The following is a 20,338-nucleotide window of genomic DNA, read 5'->3' as shown; positions in this document are numbered from 1 at the left end:
AAATGAGTAGGAATAGGGCACTTTAGTCACGTGATAGTTTAAATTTCCTAGTCGTGGAGGAACAAAAAACTCTTGGAGTATTCCATAATCTTGATATCCGCAATTCGTCCTATTACACATACACAATGCTACTGCTACGGGCTTCCAGACTACCAGCACGAATGTGCCGCGCGACGACAAGTCACTGTCTGTCGCGGATCATTCTTCCGTCTGTCGCCAGCAATTTCAGCACGAGTATCCGGGCGACGGGGTCGACTAGTGATTCAATATCATCTGCGAACGACATCGTTGTTCCGTACGCATCGATTCCGAAGCGAGATATAAAGACGCGGAAGGACAGGAAGAAGGTTAAGAATTTACCGCGGGAGCCGGAATTGCCGTCGCAGCCGAACGACGGGTCGTCGCCTCTCAAATTTGAGTACTCCCCTTCTGGACCGGATACGACGCATGGGTTTTATTTCGTCGAACGCACAAGTGCGGGCAATTTGCCGGTGTACAAGGAGTTGAAGAATGGTGGAAATCTTGTAATTACGATTGTGAAGGGGATAACAGGTGATGCGCACGTAAGTATCCTGCCCCTCGCAGCTGTAAGTTCAACTATAATTTCCTACTAAATATCACGCAGGCTTTGAAGAAGGACATCCAGGCCGCTCTAGGACTGACCTCGGAACGTATAGCAGTGAATCCAGTGACGCGTCATATCGCTATGAAGGGCGATTACTTCGTGAGGACGCGTGATTTATTGAGCACGGTATTTTGAGGATATGAGATAGATAAACTTTGTAAATATTTGCGTGTTTGTAGCAATGCAGGTGTTTATAGTATAAGGTGTACTTGTAATATTATCGTCGAAAGGATTCCTACACCATCATGTTGACATAAACTGATCATAAAGTAATTTTGATCTCAACCATTAACGAGTGATTAGTTATACCATGGCGGTGATCATAGATACCAAGCATTAATAGATAAATCGTTATAAATACATAATCATATGCAAACGGATAATAAAAAACCCAACGCATCACGCCATCCAAAATTTTATACACGATGTATAAGCCTTCCGTGCAAACGCAACCCCAAGTCGTCTACCAAACGCAACGCGCTTAAATATTTCCTTGCTCGACTGCCAACTTTGTCTGCAAGTCAATGTCGGTAGCTTCCCACGGATACGCGATCCACACGTCCGGAACGGTCTCGGCGGCTATGTATCGTCCCTCGGTCATCATTTCTTCTGGGAGCTGAGCCCGCTTGGGCTTATCCTTATTATGCAAGACAAATACGAAGAATTTGGTGACCTCGTCACCCCTACCGAGCTTTTCGGCCTGAATTTTGACGTCCTTCTCGAGCTCGGAAATAGCGTAGTGCAGTGTGGTACGGGTATCGTCTACCTCGTCGACAACAAGGATATTCTTGCCGATTAAGCTCAGCGCATGCGACTCCAACGTATTGAAGTCCAACCACTGGGTCCTAATAACCTCGACGCCAGCCTCCTCAGCCTGACTGACGCCCTCCGCGGGATCTATCGCATTCGAGACATATTCCTCGTACAAGGACAGCCCGATAGCTTGAATCGGGATGTTCTTCGACCCGGGTGTTTTCAGGAACGTGCGCAGAATACGGGCTGGAATGAAGCCGCCGCCGCCAATGGCGACCATCAGATCCGGTTTAAATTTCTTGATTTCCTCGGCGGAACGTTGGCAAAGCTTGTGCACGTGATTGTATGAGAGGTAGGTTTTCTCGACCATGGCTGATTTGTATATATGGAGACAGTGGATGGAAGAAGAATGATAAGGAATATTCACTCTGGAACTTCTGCGGATTGTTAGAACTGACGCAATTGCACCGACAAGAGACGACACTGACCAAACAAATCCCGAATAGTAGTAATTAACGAAACTGGTTGATCGAATGTGACAAAAAAAATCCGCAACTATAGTACAATCTCTAAAAAATTCGAAGGTGGTCCGTGTGAGCGACGGTTATGCGATAGCGCAGCCCAAAGATGACGAGCGCCGTCGGCAGCCCCCTGGAAATATGCTAGCGCGTTTATGGTGGTATTTGTCATGATATGCGAGCTTGTGAGTCACCACTTCGATTGAGTCTATCACGTGCACGGCTACGGAACAACTCCCCGAGTCGGGCTCCGCCGATATATACAAGACAACAGCATTACACAATGGCACTCAACAACCTTACAACAATGTCACAATCATTTCCGTTAACAGAAGAAAATCTCCAAGCGCTGCTGCGTTCGATCGAGGACAGCAGCATCAGCATCTCCCGCAGCACGTCACGTACACGCGGAGATAACGCTTCAGATATCTACTCTCTCGACATCTCCGACGCAACTGACGTACTTCCCGGTGTGAAACGGGTTCCGGTGCCGCCGAGCACAATTGATTCGACGCCACAGGGCAGCGTGGTGAATTTCTCGGCCAGGCAGGCTGCGGCGACGTTGAGCAGCACTGGGCGACGACCGGTGCAGGGCACACGTCACCGACGGCGCTTGGAAAATGGTGAGCTGAGATTTTTTTTAATTTGCTATTATATTGGACTGCAAATTGATGATGCGGGTTATTGCCTGAGTTTGGATGCTAACAAACTGAACAGCGCGAATGCTGCATAATGCCAACGCTGTCCCACCACAACCAGAAGACTACCTGCCAACGCCGACATACGCTGTCCGCAGAATCGACAAGAACCTGGCCGATTACTTATCGACTCTCCAGTCTAAAATCCCCGAGGACGTCATGTCACTTTTTCTCGCCGACAGCAACAGGCGGAGTGGAGACCGTGGGCCACATATCCCAAAGACCCTCAAAGAACGCGTAAAGAAGGGGCATCTCACGCAACCGTATTTGAAGGGGCTAGAGGAGAATATTCGCGAGTTTGTGTTATCCGCTTCTGCAGGAGAGCGCGTGGCCGTCGTGACCAATGCCGAGCGGAATAGGCAACAGTTTTTGCTTGAGAAGGAGATCACGATTGAGCCGGATACTGACCGGGCAGAGGCGTTTTCTCGATGGATTGTGTATCAGATCGCCGAATATTATAGAATCTCTTGTTACAGTAAGTATTTTTTAAACAAATTACAACGGTTCTCTGATGAACGTTGGCTGACTGGTTTGTCCATGACAACAGCCAAGATCGTGGACAATAGACGCATCCCGTGCGTCGTCCTGAATGTCGATGAGGGTAAACCATTCAATGAGGTACCGCGGCCCATCTGGACTTTTGTCTAATAAGTTTCGTTGGATGTATTCGGTATTTGGAGTATTTGGGTGTTGTACTTTTGTTCAATTAGACGTGCATTCGGAATCCAAGACTTTTATTAATCATCGTACATTTTCCTTGTCCGTAGCGTTATCCTATATACAAATACGGATCGGGAAATCGTCGTAGCCAGAGTCTCACAAGCTAAGAATAGTATAAGCTCTACCGCGTGCACAAGTATATCGGCTATTTAATGAGTCCTAAGTTCTCCAGGTCTTGCCCGAGGCGGCAAGTAGCTCGGCGGTGGATTCTCGCCTCTAACTAGGGGCATGGCCGATCCAAGAGGCGGTCGTGGGTCGTGCATAGACGGCGGTGGAGGCGCCGACGCGCCAGAAGAACCTCGTCGTCCGAGGTGCTTGAAACGTCCAATCACGATATCCACGTCCTTTCGCGCGTTAATACTAACCCCCCCACCTTCGAGAATCTCCTGCATGCCGCCGTCGCAGTCGTCCCGTCCGTACTCGATTCTCGACCGTCGAAACACGGGCTCGTCTTGTCTGATGAATCTCAAGGCGTCGAACGCGTCCGCGATCCGACAGAACGCGACCCAGCCACACTTACGCTCCCACACGATCTTGACGTACTCGATTACTCCGTAGCGCTCAAACATTGAGCACAGAGCGCGCGCATTGATTTCAGACGGAATACCGCCGAGGTACAATTTTCGGGACACATTACCCTGGGTGAGAAATATTGACGGCACAGGTGCCGGGCTGGGTACGAGATCAAAGAAAATTTCATTGTCGTTGAGATATACGTTGCCCTGCGATGCGACCCAGGATATGTAGTTGACGGCGTCTTTCGGGTACATGAAGTGGACGGCGAACGTGCGGCGGACGGGGTCATAGTGGGAGTACTCGATTTTCCCGCCACGAATAAGCGAATGAAGAAGCGCGAGATCGATTTCTTGATCCGGTGGCAGGTTTGAGAGGATGATTGTTCGCGGAGATTCAGGTAGGGGGCGTGCGTGGTCCGGCGGCGACCGCATGTAGCTTGGAGGTGGCGGTGCTCCAGCGGATGGAACAGCAGAGCCTGCATGTGTTAGTATACGCCGACAGGTCACGTTTCGTGATTGACTGGACATACCGTAAATATTAGGACTAAGATGGCTCATTGCGTTGGATATAATGTGTGTTGTATTCAGATATCGTCTGACAGGAGCAGTAATATCTGTGGTGAATCAAGTACGAGTAGAACAGTACTGCCCAATGCGCGTTGACGTTTGATAGAAGTATGAAGACAGCCTATGCGATGACTGATGGAGAAGAACAGATGATGAGAACACTGGGGCACAGAAAGAGTATTAGCGAGTCTGAACTCTGGCTCAGCTTTGAATCCCAAACAGCGCTGTTGGGTGCCTTGATCGAGCCACTTGCAGTGAATCACCAGACAGGAGTTCAATCAGCAGAAGTAGGAATGGTTATTGACGTGAAAGTCGAATTTGGCAAGATAAGTAGACACTCCGCTGGCAATGAACAAGTTTACATAAAAAATGACGCTTAGTCACTAAAAGTCAGCATAATGTTGCGCAAAATCATATTTAGCTAAAATGTGACACATTAGAGGTTTCAACTGCGGCATATACGCGGTCGTGGTGCCAGGTGATGGCTGAGTTACTGTCTCCAAAATAATGCAAACTGAGCACATTTGCAGGAATGGTATACTTAATATCCGCAAGATACGTCAACGGTAATTGAAATGTAAGAAGGAAACATTAGTTAGTAAAGCTCGCGAAGAGTTGAGAATTATTTTTAATGTGAGATAGCGCCAGGTCGGTCACTATTGAGCCATCAAAGAAGTGCGAAAGCCTTCCAGCTCGACCTGCCAACATATCGATGACCGATAAGCTTTGATAAAAATTAAAGCCACGGAATTCAAAGTTTGAGCTTACCAGAGAAATAAGTTCGAATGATCCCGGTGACAGAATGATGGCTCGGCAAGGTTCTTTTCAGGAGTGTGTGCAAACGACGACTGTCATACTGACTGTTTTCGGCATATGCAAGTAGGCACCAATAGGTAATAATAAGACATAGACATTATGAAGGCACGAGTATTGTAGTCGATGATCACAGAGAATACTTTATGTATAGATCCTAGTCTATATTGGCACATTCTGTAAAGGAAGCACGACAGTTTGTGTAAGCTATGGAAGTTGTGAGGGATCGCAGAGAGATTATTATTATTATTAAGTTACTGTTATTATTTGTTGAGATCGGACGGGCAGAGCTGCCAGTTAGTGCCAAGCTTTTTGACTAGGTTTAACAGATCACAACTCAGAGTGTGACTGCCCCACATATTCAGAGAAAATTGGCATGTCACTGATATTATAGTCGATACAAATAATAATGACTAGCAAAATTGTGTCATGTGGGATTGGTCCCGAGCAGAGATTAAGATTATCCCGTATTAACAATTGGCCCAGATAAATTGGTCTGGCGCGGGGAGGTTAGGGGTAACATGTGATTCTGTAGCCATCACGTCAGACTAGCTGATAGCCCGATAGCCGGACAGATACAATGACCATAACAAAGTCCCGCTCTTCACTGGACTTCCAATACTCTCGACAACGCCAATTGAACTCGTAGAATTAAGCAACGTCTGCTGCAGTTATTACGCCAGCATTTCCGCATATGGTAGATAATGCGGAGACACGATTGTTCCGAGTAACTGGGCGAACAAACGGTCACACTTGCAACCCACGTTGGCCGAGCGGCCAGAACCACGGTCGTGACATTTTCCCCTGCACAGAATTATCGAGCTATTTTATTGTGTAATTATTATCTTGGTGCAAGATATACTTCCATCAAATCCCCGTCGCTGTCGGCGGCTGTTGTGCACTGTTCCGGTGCAAATGATTCAGGCACTAAACCTAACCTGGAGCTTATTGGTGAGCGATGTACCGCACGAACGCTGAAAGCTTCCGGTTCCGGGCAAACTCGTGCACGAATGCATTCTGTGCTACTGTTACCTGCCCCAGGATAGCCAGCGGTTTCGAGTGCCCTGAATGCTCGCAGGGCCAAAAACACCCTTGCAGTGCAATCGACCACACGCACCGTTCTGCCGTCTGTCGAGCTCGAACTAGTTCGTCGTCTGCTAGATGTGCCACTGCATTTCCTCCGCAACTCGTCCTCGGCCTTGATCTCGCAACTTCTCGTCCTATCTGGTATTGTCTCCTCATCCTCCGGCCCACTCACCGTCGCGTCTATCTCTCGAGTCGCACTCTACACACAAGCACACAAACACACACCCGCGCTGAACTCTCCACCGGGACCAAATCGGGGCTTGCCATGAAGCTCGACCCATCCATGACTGTCTCCTCCGTGTCAGACGAGGACCCAATCGACGATCTGTTTCCCGAATCGTTCGCGCTCGGCAGCAACACAATCGCGTACGGAAATATAAATACGCACCCAACCTACGACAACTATCCACCATACCATGGCCAGTCCACAGGTGGAATCTCGCTGCGTCCGTATCCGAGCTCACTAACGCCTTCGCACTCTCTTCCGTCCTCACTAGGCACCTTCATCATCGACGATGCTGCCTCTGGCACCGGCGGCGCACACATCATCGACGATGTGGGTCCCGGCCCTGATTTCCCCAAACACTACACCGAACTCCGTCGTACGCTTACGACCCGTCATATTCAAATGATCGCCGTCGGCGGCGTACTTGGTAATGGGTTGTTTATCGGTACTGGCAAGATCCTCGGCAACTCTGGCCCACTCGGCATGATCCTCGGCTTCCTTATAACTGGCGCGATCGTATTTTCCGTTATGGTCTCCTTTGGTGAGATGGTGGCCCTCATCCCCATCGCCGGTGGGATCTCGGCTTTTGGCTCTCGTTTCGTTGACGACTCCCTCGGCTTCGCGCTCGGCTTTTGCTACTGGTTTTCGCTTGCGGTAGCCATCCCCACACAAGTCGCGTCGGCTGCGATTCTCGTAACCTACTTTGAGCCATTTGATCCGTGGCACATACCCCCTGCTGCCCTGACTGTCGCGTTCTTATTCCTCATTATTTTGATCAATGCGCTCGAAGTCAGGATCTACGGAGAGGTTGAATACGTGTTTGGTCAACTTAAGCTGATATTCTTACTGAGTTTGATCATTGTCATGTGCGTACTCAATCGAGGTCACATACCACCACAGAATGGCAAGACGACGTTATTTCCCGTCGACTTTTTGTGTACGTAATTACTCAGACTTCTTTGTGACTGTAGTTAGCCTGACACGGTTTTTAGACTGGCGCACAGACATGAACAACTCCGATTATGGACCATTCCGACCGGCCTTTGAGGTCACTTCGTCTCAACTGATTGGTGGCTCGACAGGTACCTTCCTTATGATCTGGACGGCGGTCGTGCAGTCCGTGTATTGCTTTTCCGGGACTGAACTAGTCGCCCTGACTGCCGGTGAGGCGCGACATCCGCGCAAGTCACTGCCTCGAGCCACTCTTCGCATCTTTTTTCGCATATTCATTTTATACATGCTCGGTGTTTTTGCAATTGGGCTGAATGTTGCGTCTGGAGACAATGTGCTGCCGAGTTTTTTTACCCCGTGGAGCGTCTTTGATTCACAGCGTGTCTCGTGGGTCTACGGGCTGTCCCAGGACGGGAACTGCATGTCAGGCACGGTCAATATGAAAGGCTTCTCGAATTCAAACTCGTCGCCGTGGGTCATCGCATTGCAAAACGGCGGTCAATGTGTTGGAGCCGCGGTCGTCACGTGCTGTGTACGTTTTTGTTGATTTTTTTGTTTCTGCTTAAGGCTAACCTTTTCTGTTTTGGGTAGTTCGTATTTTGCGCATGGTCTGCTGGAAACTCATTCTTGTACGCGTCAAGCCGGACGCTGTACGCTTTGGCGGTTCAGGGCAAGTTCCCGCGGGTGTTCCGCCGGTGTACGAAACGGGGTGTGCCGATTATATCTGTCCTGTTCACGTTCATGATCGCACTGACTGTGTTATTGGTGTCGTTTCCGAACTCGACTTCGATCACAATTTATTACTGGATCCGAAGATTGACGTCCGTGCCCGGAACGCTGGTGTGGGCCGGTATATGCCTTAGCTACATCCGGTTTTACTACGGCCTGCGACTCCGGCCCGATATCGTGCAACGCGACATGCCGTCGTATCCGTACCGTTCTCCATTCCAGCCGTACACCGCGTATTTCGGACTCATAGGCTGCGTCCTCCTCGTCATTTTCAATGACATGACGATCTTCATTCAATTTGAATGGCAGTATCTTTTCGCGTCCTACGTGTCGCTCGTGCTATTTTTGTTATGCTTTTTGGGGTACAAGTTTTGGCGGTCGACGCGGATTGTTCCGCTTTCGCAGCTCGACTTGGATCTGGGAAGACGGGAGATGGATCGATATGAGGCTGAGACCGCTGCTGAGCTCGGGATGATGGAGAAGGGGATCTGGGGTCGCGGAAAGCGTGTGTGGTATTGGATCAAGGTTCTCACTATCTAACGTTTGCTTATTTCATCAATTTTTGTTGCTTTGGCTTGTATTTGGATATGGGTGTGTTTGTTTGGGTACTGTTGTTTGCTATGGGATGGCTTGCTTGCTTGCTGGGAGTCAATCGGTTGTCATTTGCTTTTTTTTTTGTATGTATACATTTTGTTACATGATGGCATTGCTTGCGCCTGTTTGTTGTTATTGGTTGGTGGCATGTCTGTAATTGTAGAAATAATGAAAGTTTGCATTCGTCTGGAAGACTGCCAACGTGCAATGCAATCGGATCGCGTGAAGCAATCGCAGCGTGGCATTGGAAATCATGGAATAGCTAGCCTTAGGATACTCGAGTCCACCGTGGCAAACCGGATCGCACCTGCATCAGCATAAAAGATAAACATTTCCTGGCAGGAAATATCAACCGAATCCCGGGAGACAGACACCGCCACGTGGTATGAGCGGAAGCTCTTTATGTCTCTATAGAGTCGACATCCAATTTCCTACTCTGCACAATCTTCTTGGCAGTATCCTCGCCGACACCAGCATCCAGCATTCGTCGTCTTGCCGCCTCGAGTATCTGGCGGCTCGTCACAGGGACAATGTGTATCCGAATATCGTCTTCCGCGAACGGATACCCGCACTATAGGAGTTGGTTAGCTGGAGGAGCATGCTGACTGCAATTGACACGTACAGCTTTGTCGACACAGAGGATGATGGCGAAGTTCTCGTGGATCAAGCATTTTCGAAGCGTAAGCTGGCCGCAGTCAGGGCATGGTTTTTCGCCGGTCAGTTGCTGCTGGTTGTCATCCTGGACTTGCGCGTGCCAAGAAGGGCAGTCAGCCGACTCGACTAGATCTCCGACAAGAGGCCGCGTTGTCGGCGGCAGATGCAGTGTAAAGCCAGTGTCGATCTTGGGCGAGACTGGGGTTGAGCGGAAGGACGCCGGGTGCCGGTGGTCAGCCATAGCCGGTGTTGCATGCGGTCCGATTATAGGCTTTTGACGATCGAGAAGCAGAGATGAAAGATTCCCGGAGCCAGGAACAAGCGAGTTGCCCATTAATTAGACATCACGTGCGGGACGAATGCTACGCAGAAGTACCCCTGCCCTAACGGTGATCGCCAATTAACCTCGATAGTCTAATTGTCTCCGGACTTCGGTGATGATGTCATTTGGTGTTAGTAGTGTGCCTTAAGGAACGTTTGGCCGATAACGTGTGCTCGCTGCCGCCTGTCGTTCGCTCGTTCGATGGTGATACTTCGCCGCTCGTTGTCTACTACGCCGCCGCAGAGCCAAGTTTTCTCAACATGGCGATGTGTTTCCGACGTAGTTTTTGAGTCTTGCAGGATTCTGTCCTACACCTCAGTCAGCGGACGAATGCTGTGACTGTCAGTGGACGGCCAATGATACCTATGTAGGCGACAACGTGTACACGCTCTGCCATCGCTCGCACACACGTCGACGATGGCCGTATAAATAAGATCAATTCCGCACAGGGTTCTAGCATCAAAACTCGTCTCCGCCACCTTGCCTTACATTGCGTACTGCGAGAAATGAAGTTCCAGCTCGCCGCCGCTATCGTCATTGCCGGCGTCGCCTCGGCCATCCCCATCCACAAGGAACTCCTCTCCTTGAAGGGCTCCTTAGGTACCCTCTACAACTCCGATCTCACGCGGTATGATCCGTCCACATCAATGCTTATTTCTGTCAGACTTCCCTATTTGCTAATGGTCGTAGTAACGTTTTCGTCAAGGGCATTCACTCTCACAACGACTACTGGCGCGACGTTCCGTTGTTCAGTGCTCTGTCCTACGGCGTCGTCTCTGTCGAAGCCGATGTCTGGCACTTTGAGGGCGACGACACTCTCTATGTATGATCCACTTCTGTCTTGTTGGACTGTTAATAACAGATCTGCAGGTCGGTCACCACACTGCCGCCTTGAACAACGAGCGAACGCTAGGGTCCCTCTACGTTGACCCTCTGCTCGACATCCTGACGGCTGCCAATCCTAAGAACGAGTTTACGGTAAACCAGACCTCTCCTAACGGCGTCTTCGACACTAACTCCGGCCAAACTCTCTACCTCTTCATTGACGTCAAAACCGATGGCAACCTCACCTGGCCCTATGTCGAGACCGCGCTTCAGCCACTTCTCGAGAAAGGCTGGCTCACGACCGTCAGTGGCTCCCAAATCACATACGGCCCCATCACCGTTATTGGCACGGGCAACACGCCCTATGACTATGTCGTTGCCCAGAAAGAGCGCTTCTATTTCTTCGACGGGCCGATCGCCACCTTGAACACGACCGCGTACCCGGTCTACGTCAACCCAATCGCCTCCGGCTCGCTCCAGAGTGTTGTCGAGACTAAGATTGGGCCGAATGGATTGGACTCGGCGCAGTACACAAAAGTCAAGAAGTTGGTTACGAAGGCGCATGATATGGGCATCGCTACCCGATTCTGGGACGTGCCATGGTGGCCTGTTGTACGTCGGGACGCACTTTATAGACAGATAATCGAGATCGGTTCCGATCTTTTGAATGCCGATGACTTGGCGCTCGCCTCTACTTTTGTCTAATTGTTATATAAATATATGGGATACAAGATGGGTGGAGCTTTGCTTCTTGTTTTCTCTTGCTTTCGTCATGGTGTTTGTGTGCATGCATCTATGAATGGGACTTCTCAGGTTTTAAAATTAGAGGAATTCTAATAAAAATTTTCGTCAACTATTATATGAAGTGTATGCAAACCGTTGTAAAGCACCGAGTAAAGTTGTTTCTGCTGCGGCGGCGGCGGCGGGTCTCGGACGTCGGAACAGCCGCCCCAACTTTGTCTTTTAGTGTTGTCTCAGATTAGGCAGGCAAGTGTTTACGCTTCGCTCGTGCTTGGTTCCCACACAGACTTTTGTTCTACTGCGAGTTGGGCGACAGCCATAGTTAGTTTCCACATAAGCATTGTGGGCTGCGTTACGGAAATATGGAATTCTAGTTTGGAGTGATTTTTTCCAGTTTTATTTTGGAATTGAGGGTATGGCATCGCCAGGTGTGGCCAATAATAGAACGTCGATTGTTGATCAACAAGAACGTATCTTCTCGGAGAAGTAGCATGGTCTCATTATGGCGAACGTGATAGTAGCAGATAAAGCCATTCACGTCTCCGCGATCTTCAGTCCAATAGACGCCGCCGCGTCCACGAGCACGAATGCGTGCCCTCACAAAGACTCTCCCATGAAGAATTCGGGACCATCACCACTTCATGTGCGCTCGTTTTCGGAGGCTGTCGCGGGACTGTATTTGGAGCAGCCAGATGTGTTTGGGGTGCTGCCGTTTCGTGCTCGCGACTTACGGAAGTGGATTATGTGTTTTTGTGCGCTGGATTTTAATGTCGACATTGGGCCTGGTGAGTTGTTGTTTCCGAAAGATTCTATGAATATATTGCTAATTGGGATAGAATTCGAGTGTATTTATCCTCCGATAAATTTTTCTGAGCAGGATTTGAAAACCATGTAAGTGCGTAATCACGTATTTAAGTACATTTGCTAACTTACCCTAGTTGCTTCTCGTCCTTCCCTGAACAAAGCTATCCGGACACCGCCGACGCTTTTCATACGTTCCGATTCAAAGCGACATCCGACATCCGCTTCCCCAGCTCCGCGTCCTCGCCTATCCTTTCACAATCACCATTCCCGAATGAGCGGTATATTTATGGGTATGTCTTATTCCAACAACGCAAAGATACTACCCGCGCCCGGCATTACTCGCAGAAAAGTCTGGCATTGATATCTCCGTTTGAATTTCCCGCGCTCTTCGAAGTCGTCGTTCGGAAAGCAGCGCAATACTGTTTTGGTCCTGCCTTGGTCCAGACGCTGCAGACCGCTGCTGGCCAAATCGCATGCTGGCCGGATCCTGTCGCCGTGATGACGAAATACAATGCGGGTACCGGGAAACGGAAGAGTCTGGAATTAGCGTATTTGGGGGATAAAATCAGAGTGTTAGTGTCCTCGGGCCCGTTGTTGCCGTTGGCGGATTTCGTCGATAATGACTCTGAAGTTTATTTATTCGGAAAAATTGGCTCATGGGGCGTGATTGCAAAGGAGCTCCAGGACGTCACGGAGTTGTTTACGATATACGAGCGGATTTTACTGGGCCAGCCGATCGCGGTGCTGGCGAATACTCCGCCAATGTGCAGCAGATTTGTGTCGAACGTCGTGGACCTGATTAAGCCGATTCCATACACGGGGTTGGTGAGGGATTATATCACTATGCATTCCGATATCGAGTCGTTGAATATTATGTCGGCGCATCCCGTACCGGGCGTGATTGGGTTTACGAACCCATTCTTGGCGCAAATGGTGCAAGAGTGCGGTGGAGACGTCAGTTTGGTTGACATTTGTACGCAACAGAAGATGACACGGTCGCCGTCGCTGAATGTAAGTCTCCTTCCGATTTTACCGGATTTGATGCCGGTGTCGGCTGCACTCCAACCGATGACTCTCGATCTACTGTATCCGGTAACCGCAACGGTGGATTGGCACCGTCGGTCCATACAGAAAGTTTTTCACACTGTCGGTATCGGCAAGTCCTCCTCCTTGTCAACGAAACGACGATATTTGGCAAGGGACAAGCATTTTCTGAAAACTCTCAGACAGATGCTGGCGGACAATGTTAGCTGTGTGAAGATTGACAAGTACATCAGGTTGTATTTTGCGAATTTGACTGCCAAGATATTGGCCCCAATAAAGCGTTACTTGTACGTCGCGCAGATGTCGCCGAAACAGTTTTCGTATGCCGAGTTTATGTATTACTTGAAACAGGCTACGGGAAGTACGTCCGCGGACGTGGCTTTACATACCGGTGATAGTGCGCGACTAGATAATCATTATCTGTCTTCCATATTCGGAAGTATGACGCTACTGTCCTCATCAGAACACTTAAGGCAAGCAGGAACCGCGTCGCCGTCTGTGTCGGATTCATCAAGTGACACATATCCGTCAGCACCATCACCGCTTTCGTCCTCAGTAACATCAGCAAGCACTACCTATACCTCACCACTAGACCAAATCTCCATTGATCTCTATAAGCAAGCAGTGATGCCGGACAAAGGCGTATTTGTTGACCACGACGCTGCTACTGAATCGTATGGTGTGCTGCTCCGATCCGCGAATTTTGAGGCGTGGTGTTTTATATAGAGAGCCGATTTACTCAAACTTATTATTTCGTTTTGGCTTGTACGCATATTTTTGAGCGATTAGTTAGGTCTTGTAGAATTTCTCTTGCGTTTTTGGAGTTATAAAATCTTAGCAGCTTGTAAATTGGCTTATATCCTACAAAAAGTATCGCATAAGTTCATGCTCATGTGGTCGTTTGGGACCGGAAAGACTAAGACCTAACCCGACAGGGGCTTGTTGATGTGTTTTTCCCAGCCGTTGGTTGTTCTGGCAACCATTCCTGTTTTTACCCTCTCCGCGTCGGCCTCAGCCTTGCGCGCTTGAGCTACGTCTACCCATCCACCGGCATCCCACAAGCAACATTACATAACGCCATGGTACCACGGACAACTAGAGCACGGCAACGATCATCAGTGGTCGCGTCTGAAGCGTCAATGACATCTGTTTCGCGGGCGACGCGGACCAAAGCTGCTCCTGGTAGTCGAGGACGGCCACGCCGGAGACAGCAGGTTGACGAAAGCGAGGACGATGAGCTTGAAAGTGTGGCAAGTTACGACCAGTCCAATAAATCAATTACTGGAACACCAAAGTTACCTTCTTCGCCAGCGGCGAATTACGAGAATATGCCATTGAACGGCAGTCTTTCGAGCGAGATTAGGTCCCCTCAGAACAGCGTCCAGAATTCGCTGCAGCGACTGACGTTACAGTCTCCACAGCGGGAGAACACGCCAGTGCAGACGACTCCGAAGCCATTTGATGCTGCCACCATGCCAAAACCGTCGCCCTTAGGGGACGTGTCGACGTCAAGACAAAACGTCAGGGTTGTGGGGTTGAACCCAGTGCAGAACAAAACTGTCTACATGATTGCGAAGGATGATATTAATCCTGTAGTGTACGCTACTACGAAGGAAGATCTGCCTGTGCCATCACCCGAAAGTCCCAAGCGACGCCTTGTGATTACGCATTTGGTGCTGAATAATTTTAAGTCCTACGCTGGTCGTCAGGAAATTGGGCCATTTCACAGTGTACGTATTTTCCAATCAGGACATGATTTGATGGATGATGATGGCTAACGCGGTACAGTCATTTTCAGCAGTGGTGGGGCCTAATGGGTCTGGGAAATCGAATGTAATCGATTCCCTGCTATTTGTGTTTGGATTCCGCGCTAGTAAAATGCGGCAGGCGAAGATTTCGGCTTTGATCCATAATTCAGCGCAACATCCTGATTTAGCATCCTGCAGTGTTGAAGTTCACTTTCAGGATGTTGTTGATAATGTACGTGTGTCAAGATGGAGCGGTATGCCAAGTGACTAATTTGTATAGGAAAACGGCACGACGACAGCAGTTCCGGACTCTAAACTCGTGGTGTGTCGCCGTGCCTACAAAAACAATACTTCCAAATACAGTATTAACGATCGGGACAGCAACTACGGCGAAGTGACTTCCCTTCTTCGCGAACGCGGCATCGATCTCGACCACAAGCGTTTCTTGATCCTGCAGGGTGAAGTAGAGAGTATCGCCCAAATGAAACCCAAGGCGCAGAACGAGAACGATGACGGGTTGTTAGAGTATTTGGAGGATATTATTGGGACGTCAAAGTATAAGAAGCCGATCGAGGAGTCCGCGCAGGAGGTCGAGGCCCTGAATGAGATTTGTCATGAGAAATTTGGACGCTTGGACATTGTCCAGAAGGAGAAATCTAGCTTGGAGGTATGTCGTCGGTTTGGATTTATGAATAATCTTCTCAAGACTAATTGTTTAGGACGCTCGTAATGCTGCCTTGAAGTACGTCCGCAATGAGAATGAGCTTACGATGAATAAATCTGCGTTATATCAGCTTTACGTAGCGAATTGTCATGAGAACATCCATGTTACTGAGGAGCTTCTTGTACGTATTGGCTCACAATTCTGCTGTATCGGAGTTACTGATTATGGTTTAGGCCGGCCTTGCCGCACAACTTGAGAAGGAACTCGAGAATAACAAAGGGAACGAAGACGAAATCGAGAACCTCAACAACCGATACAAAGAAGCCGCTAAGGAGTTGGATAATCTCGAAATCCATTCCAAGGCCGCAGCAAAGACGCAATCGAAACTAGAGCGAGACGCCGTCCAATTGACGGAAAGGAAGAAACATATCGTTGCTAAACAAGAAAAACTTTCCAAGTTGATTGCGAGTGCGAAGCTCTCCATTAATAGTTCTTCCGGGTGGATGACGAATTATGATGAGGAAATGGAGAAACTGACTGGTGAGATTGACGCGTTGAAGAAGAATTTGGTGGCTGAGGAAGCCACGTTCGAGGAAATTAAAACAGGCTTGGAGGGCAAGACGCGGGGTATCTCGGATGAGATCGAGAAGAAGAAAAAGCTACTTGAGCCGTGGAATCAGAAGATCAATATGAAAGTTTCAGAGCTCGACGTCACGAGGAGCGAGCTGAGAATTTTACACGATAAACGAGCGGCTAACGAACAGGCGATCACGGAACAAGAAGAGAAGATCAAAACAGTGATTTTCAATGGACGGGCGAAAGAGAAGGACCTGGAGGAATTCAAAGCGGAATTGAAGCATGTTGAAGATCAGATTCGACTTGGCGAGGTTGAGAGCGCAGAAGCGGCTTCAACGCTAGAAAGCACAAGAGAACGTCTGTCTATCATAAGACAGAAAGCGGAAGACGCCAGACAAAAATTTGCGGAATCTCAGAGCCGAGGAAACGTTCTCTCGAGTCTTATGCGATTGAACGATTCTGGCCGTATCAGCGGATTCTACGGTCGCCTTGGCAATCTCGGAACGATCGACGAGCGATTCGACGTGGCTATCTCCACGGCTTGCCCCGCATTGAATAACCTTGTCGTCGATAATGTCGAGACTGGACAAGCATGCATTGAATATCTCCGCAAGAACAACCTCGGCCGAGCAATGTTTATTCTCTTGGACAAGTTGCCCCAGCGCGACCTTTCGGAGATTCAAACTCCGGAGAATGCACCGAGATTGTTCGATCTGGTTAAGCCTAAAGATCCCAAATTTGCGCAGGCGTTTTACAGTGTTCTTCATGATACTTTGGCCGCGAACGATATGGCACAGGCGAATCGTATTGCGTTTGGCAAGAAACGATGGCGAGTTGTTACGCTTGATGGTAAGCTTATTGATGCGTCGGGTACCATGAGTGGCGGCGGGTCGAAAATGTCAAAAGGATTAATGAGAAATAAACTCGTGCAAGAGGTCTCGGAAATTGCGCTGCAGAAAATTGAAGCTAACTATGCCGAGAGCGAACAGGAGTTTGCAAAAGCTCAGGAGGATGTCAATGACGTGGAAGATTCTTTGAAGAATTTAAAGAAACGGAAACCGAAATTAGAACTCTCAATTTCGAAAACGGAACTGGAGATTCAGGCGCTTGGGACGCATTTGGTTGACGCGAAGAAGATGTTGAGCGATCTTAAAGCAGACCTCGAGTCTAATTCTGCCAACGATAAAGTGGCCAAGGGTCTTGAGAAGCAGCTTGCCGGGATTGAGAAAGAGATCGTACAGCTTCGTGAGAAGAGCTCTACTATTGAGAACGACATCAAGGATCTTGAAGAGAGGATTATGGAAATCGGCGGTGTCAAGCTGCGGCTGCAAAAGGCTAAAGTGGATGGCATATTGCAGCAAATAGAAATTCGCAACGATCGCATCTCGATTGCGGAGATGGCGAAAGCAAAGACTGAGAAAGAGTCCGCTAAGGAAAGAACGTCCGTCACGAATGCAGAGAAAGAACTGGCGGAAGTTGAGGTCGAGTTAAGATCTGTCCAGGTGGATCTAGTAAACGTGGAGAATGCCGCTCGGGAGAACGAACAGGCGTCTAATCAAGCTGCATTCATCGTGGAGGAACGACAGGAGAAATTGAAGGAGATGAAGGAGGATTTGGACGCGAGGATGAAGGAGATTAATGCCTTCAGGAAGTCTGAAATTGAGATCCGGAATAAGATTGAGGCGCATGAGAAAGAGCTCCGTGAGAACAAGACGAGACTGAAACATTGGTCTGAGAAACTGACCGCGTTGTCGCTTCATGATGTTGGGTATGATTTGTGTAGTTGTGTTTTGAACGAAATTGTCGAGCTAATAGTTTGCAGTGATGGACAGCCGCTTGACTTACCGGTGTACAGCGAGGACGAGCTTAGTGATATGGACAAGGACGTACTCAAGGCAGAGATTGCGCTCTTAGAAGGTATGCATGGAATACATTATGTTGTACTAGTCTGACAGTGTGACAGAAAAATCTGATAATGCTCAAATTGACTTGACCGTCTTGAAGGAGTATCGACGTCGCGAACAGGAATTCGAAACCAGAAATGCCGATCTTAAGGATGCAGTGTCCAGAAGAGACGCGGTCAAGCACCGTTATGAAGACTTGCGCAAGCGTCGCTTGGAAGAATTTATGGACGGCTTCAGTCAAATCTCGCTCAAGCTTAAAGAAATGTATCAGATGATCACCATGGGGGGCAACGCGGAGCTTGAACTTGTCGACAGTCTTGATCCATTTTCAGAAGGAATTCTGTTTAGTGTCATGCCGCCTAAGAAGAGCTGGAAGAACATTAGCAACTTGTCTGGTGGTGAAAAGACGTTGAGTTCGTTGGCGCTCGTCTTTGCGTTGCATCATTTCAAGCCAACGCCTCTCTATGTCATGGACGAAATTGATGCCGCGTTGGACTTTAGAAATGTGTCCATTGTCGCGAATTATATTAAGGAACGGACGAAAAACGCGCAGTTTGTGGTTATTTCGTTGCGTAATAATATGTTTGAATTGGCGAAGCAGTTGGTGGGTATTTATAAGGTTAATCATATGACTAAGAGTATTACGATCGAAAACAGAGAGTTGGAGGCAGTCATCGGTCGCTGATTGGATTGTGGTTACGTGCAAAACGACGGCAATTGTGAGCATTGGTATACCATGTATATTAGGAAAGTGTATAATTTTGATGTCACGATATTAAGAATTTTATTCCACGCCTAACGCCGTCCATGATTCCTTGCAATACAAACTACTCTCGTCTACATCTCTGCCGCCTTATAGCGTATGCTCTGGGTACCTGAACTAATACATCTGTTCCAAGATCCTGCAGATTTCGCTTAATATCTTCTTCGCTGACCTGGGCTAAAGATCGACCATACTCCCCCTGTCGTTTCCGCGAAGAATCCACCACCTCGTATTGCACTGTCCGATCATACTCGGCCACGGTCTTATACGGGCTCCGTAGAAACGAGCAGAGCTCATGCAAGAAAATACTGGCATTTGTCGTGCCCAAGTAGTCGGACAAAATATTCAAAGCAACTCGTGCCCCTTTAGCTGTCTGTACGTCTATGAGCTGTAGCATTGATGTAATGTACAGCGTCAAGAACTCTATTTCTTTAGATGTAGCCAATACCCCCTTTGACTCGGCATCAATGCTATTACTGGAATCGTTCCTGAAGTTATAGGGATCGCTGCTCAAGAGGACCGGGAAAATCGCTAGCTCACGCCTAATAAACGACCGTGCCCGCATTCGCATGTCCATCGTAAATTGCCTCCCGGGGCCGAAGTACTTGAAGCGCGTGTACTTACAGCGACCAATATAGCACGCGCGCAAACGGTTCCGGTAGACATATTTCCGCCGTTCAAGGGCAATTCGGTATGTCCTGTCGATATAATGGTCGCGAGCGATCAGTGTCTCTACACGACTAGACCGCTCCCGATCGGCTGGTCTGACAAAATTGTCAGATTGCCGGGTGTCCTCGAATGCGCTTGTCGGGATACTAATACCTTCGCCCAATCCCGCGGATGCAAACACGATGGTCTTTACCGGGGTCTTGCAGAGTGGACATGACTTGTCGGCACTAACCTCCAGCCACTGGGAAATACAGGATAAGTCCCACTTGTGGTTACACGGCGACGTGTGTACGAGCTTGGAGGAGTCAATCGGATAGAGGCATATCGCACATTGGCCGCATTCGGTGGTCATCGACGCTTGTAGGTGAAAAGGTTGATTGTTCAAGGGTGATGATGATCTTGCGTTGTGGCGAATTGGGGGCATATACTCGAGAATAAAGTTTATGACTGGCCATGCCCGAGGTTGAGAATGAATGCGTGTATACATTTGAGAAACTTTGCGACAGCAAAATAGCTCTCGCAGAATTTCCCGAGTTCGGCTCATTAGTGTTGCAAGTGGGCATATTTGATTTGACGACGTCTGCCAGGTGGTCGTTGAGGACGTGAATTCTGATGGAAGTTATGCTCTCATGAACACATACGTGAGTTCAGCTTTGACTATTGAATCAAATTTGAAACTGATATGATAACTGTGCCAATTTCATGATTCAGAATTCTTAGTCATGAATATTAAGGAGATTCATGGGGCAACTACAGAGCATTCCTCTTTTGGACTAATGTAATGTACACTTTGCAATCTCGGGCTAGTTACCCCAAGAATCTCATATTA

At 48.7% G+C, this 20,338-nt stretch overlaps 10 protein-coding genes across 10 annotated transcripts; 6 read left to right on the top strand and 4 right to left on the bottom strand.

Annotated features, from left to right (window-relative positions):
• Positions 1–84: 84 nt before the first annotated feature.
• V1508DRAFT_413795 (mitochondrial 54S ribosomal protein mL49) lies at positions 85–905 on the top strand. The gene is made up of 2 exons (XM_066939827.1): positions 85–563; positions 626–905. Exons 1-2 carry the CDS (start codon positions 126–128, stop codon positions 758–760), a joined length of 573 nt encoding a protein of 190 aa, XP_066797062.1. The 5' UTR covers positions 85–125; the 3' UTR covers positions 761–905.
• Positions 822–1,972, bottom strand: V1508DRAFT_383546 (phosphoribosyltransferase-like protein). The gene is made up of 2 exons (XM_066937744.1): positions 1,867–1,972; positions 822–1,815 (listed from the first exon to the last, which is right to left on the bottom strand). The coding sequence occupies exon 2, from the start codon at positions 1,746–1,748 to the stop codon at positions 1,107–1,109; it is 642 nt and encodes a 213-aa protein (XP_066797061.1). The 5' UTR covers positions 1,749–1,815; positions 1,867–1,972; the 3' UTR covers positions 822–1,106.
• Positions 1,973–2,107: 135 nt separating this feature from the next.
• V1508DRAFT_413791 (uncharacterized protein) lies at positions 2,108–3,341 on the top strand. The gene is made up of 3 exons (XM_066939826.1): positions 2,108–2,519; positions 2,614–3,069; positions 3,142–3,341. The coding sequence occupies exons 1-3, from the start codon at positions 2,180–2,182 to the stop codon at positions 3,240–3,242; spliced, it is 897 nt and encodes a 298-aa protein (XP_066797060.1). The 5' UTR covers positions 2,108–2,179; the 3' UTR covers positions 3,243–3,341.
• On the bottom strand, positions 3,059–4,867 carry V1508DRAFT_454728 (uncharacterized protein). Its single transcript, XM_066942591.1, has 2 exons — positions 4,360–4,867; positions 3,059–4,305 (listed from the first exon to the last, which is right to left on the bottom strand). The coding sequence occupies exons 1-2, from the start codon at positions 4,385–4,387 to the stop codon at positions 3,464–3,466; spliced, it is 870 nt and encodes a 289-aa protein (XP_066797059.1). The 5' UTR covers positions 4,388–4,867; the 3' UTR covers positions 3,059–3,463.
• Positions 4,868–6,243: 1,376 nt separating this feature from the next.
• Positions 6,244–8,987, top strand: V1508DRAFT_413788 (amino acid permease-domain-containing protein). The gene is made up of 3 exons (XM_066939825.1): positions 6,244–7,458; positions 7,514–8,004; positions 8,064–8,987. The coding sequence occupies exons 1-3, from the start codon at positions 6,561–6,563 to the stop codon at positions 8,739–8,741; spliced, it is 2,067 nt and encodes a 688-aa protein (XP_066797058.1). The 5' UTR covers positions 6,244–6,560; the 3' UTR covers positions 8,742–8,987.
• On the bottom strand, positions 8,877–9,821 carry V1508DRAFT_460729 (uncharacterized protein). The gene is made up of 2 exons (XM_066942778.1): positions 9,418–9,821; positions 8,877–9,366 (listed from the first exon to the last, which is right to left on the bottom strand). The coding sequence occupies exons 1-2, from the start codon at positions 9,781–9,783 to the stop codon at positions 9,196–9,198; spliced, it is 537 nt and encodes a 178-aa protein (XP_066797057.1). The 5' UTR covers positions 9,784–9,821; the 3' UTR covers positions 8,877–9,195.
• Positions 9,822–9,884: 63 nt separating this feature from the next.
• V1508DRAFT_413781 (uncharacterized protein) lies at positions 9,885–11,450 on the top strand. Its single transcript, XM_066939824.1, has 3 exons — positions 9,885–10,399; positions 10,462–10,594; positions 10,642–11,450. The coding sequence occupies exons 1-3, from the start codon at positions 10,278–10,280 to the stop codon at positions 11,299–11,301; spliced, it is 915 nt and encodes a 304-aa protein (XP_066797056.1). The 5' UTR covers positions 9,885–10,277; the 3' UTR covers positions 11,302–11,450.
• A 134-nt stretch (positions 11,451–11,584) lies between these two features.
• On the top strand, positions 11,585–14,222 carry V1508DRAFT_413780 (uncharacterized protein). Its single transcript, XM_066939823.1, has 3 exons — positions 11,585–12,122; positions 12,174–12,228; positions 12,276–14,222. Exons 1-3 carry the CDS (start codon positions 11,840–11,842, stop codon positions 13,909–13,911), a joined length of 1,974 nt encoding a protein of 657 aa, XP_066797055.1. The 5' UTR covers positions 11,585–11,839; the 3' UTR covers positions 13,912–14,222.
• On the top strand, positions 14,209–18,871 carry V1508DRAFT_413778 (RecF/RecN/SMC). The gene is made up of 7 exons (XM_066939822.1): positions 14,209–14,915; positions 14,974–15,165; positions 15,214–15,600; positions 15,653–15,778; positions 15,831–17,941; positions 17,996–18,090; positions 18,137–18,871. Exons 1-7 carry the CDS (start codon positions 14,265–14,267, stop codon positions 18,760–18,762), a joined length of 4,188 nt encoding a protein of 1,395 aa, XP_066797054.1. The 5' UTR covers positions 14,209–14,264; the 3' UTR covers positions 18,763–18,871.
• On the bottom strand, positions 18,811–20,216 carry V1508DRAFT_413775 (uncharacterized protein). The gene has a single exon (XM_066939821.1). The coding sequence runs from the start codon at positions 20,051–20,053 to the stop codon at positions 18,905–18,907; it is 1,149 nt and encodes a 382-aa protein (XP_066797053.1). The 5' UTR covers positions 20,054–20,216; the 3' UTR covers positions 18,811–18,904.
• Positions 20,217–20,338: the final 122 nt, after the last annotated feature.

This window comes from Lipomyces doorenjongii, assembly GCF_038497915.1.
Source record: "Lipomyces doorenjongii strain NRRL Y-27504 unplaced genomic scaffold V1508scaffold_13, whole genome shotgun sequence".
Classification (NCBI taxonomy): Eukaryota; Fungi; Ascomycota; class Lipomycetes; order Lipomycetales; family Lipomycetaceae; genus Lipomyces; species Lipomyces doorenjongii.
This window is presented reverse-complemented; position numbering and strand designations above follow the sequence as displayed.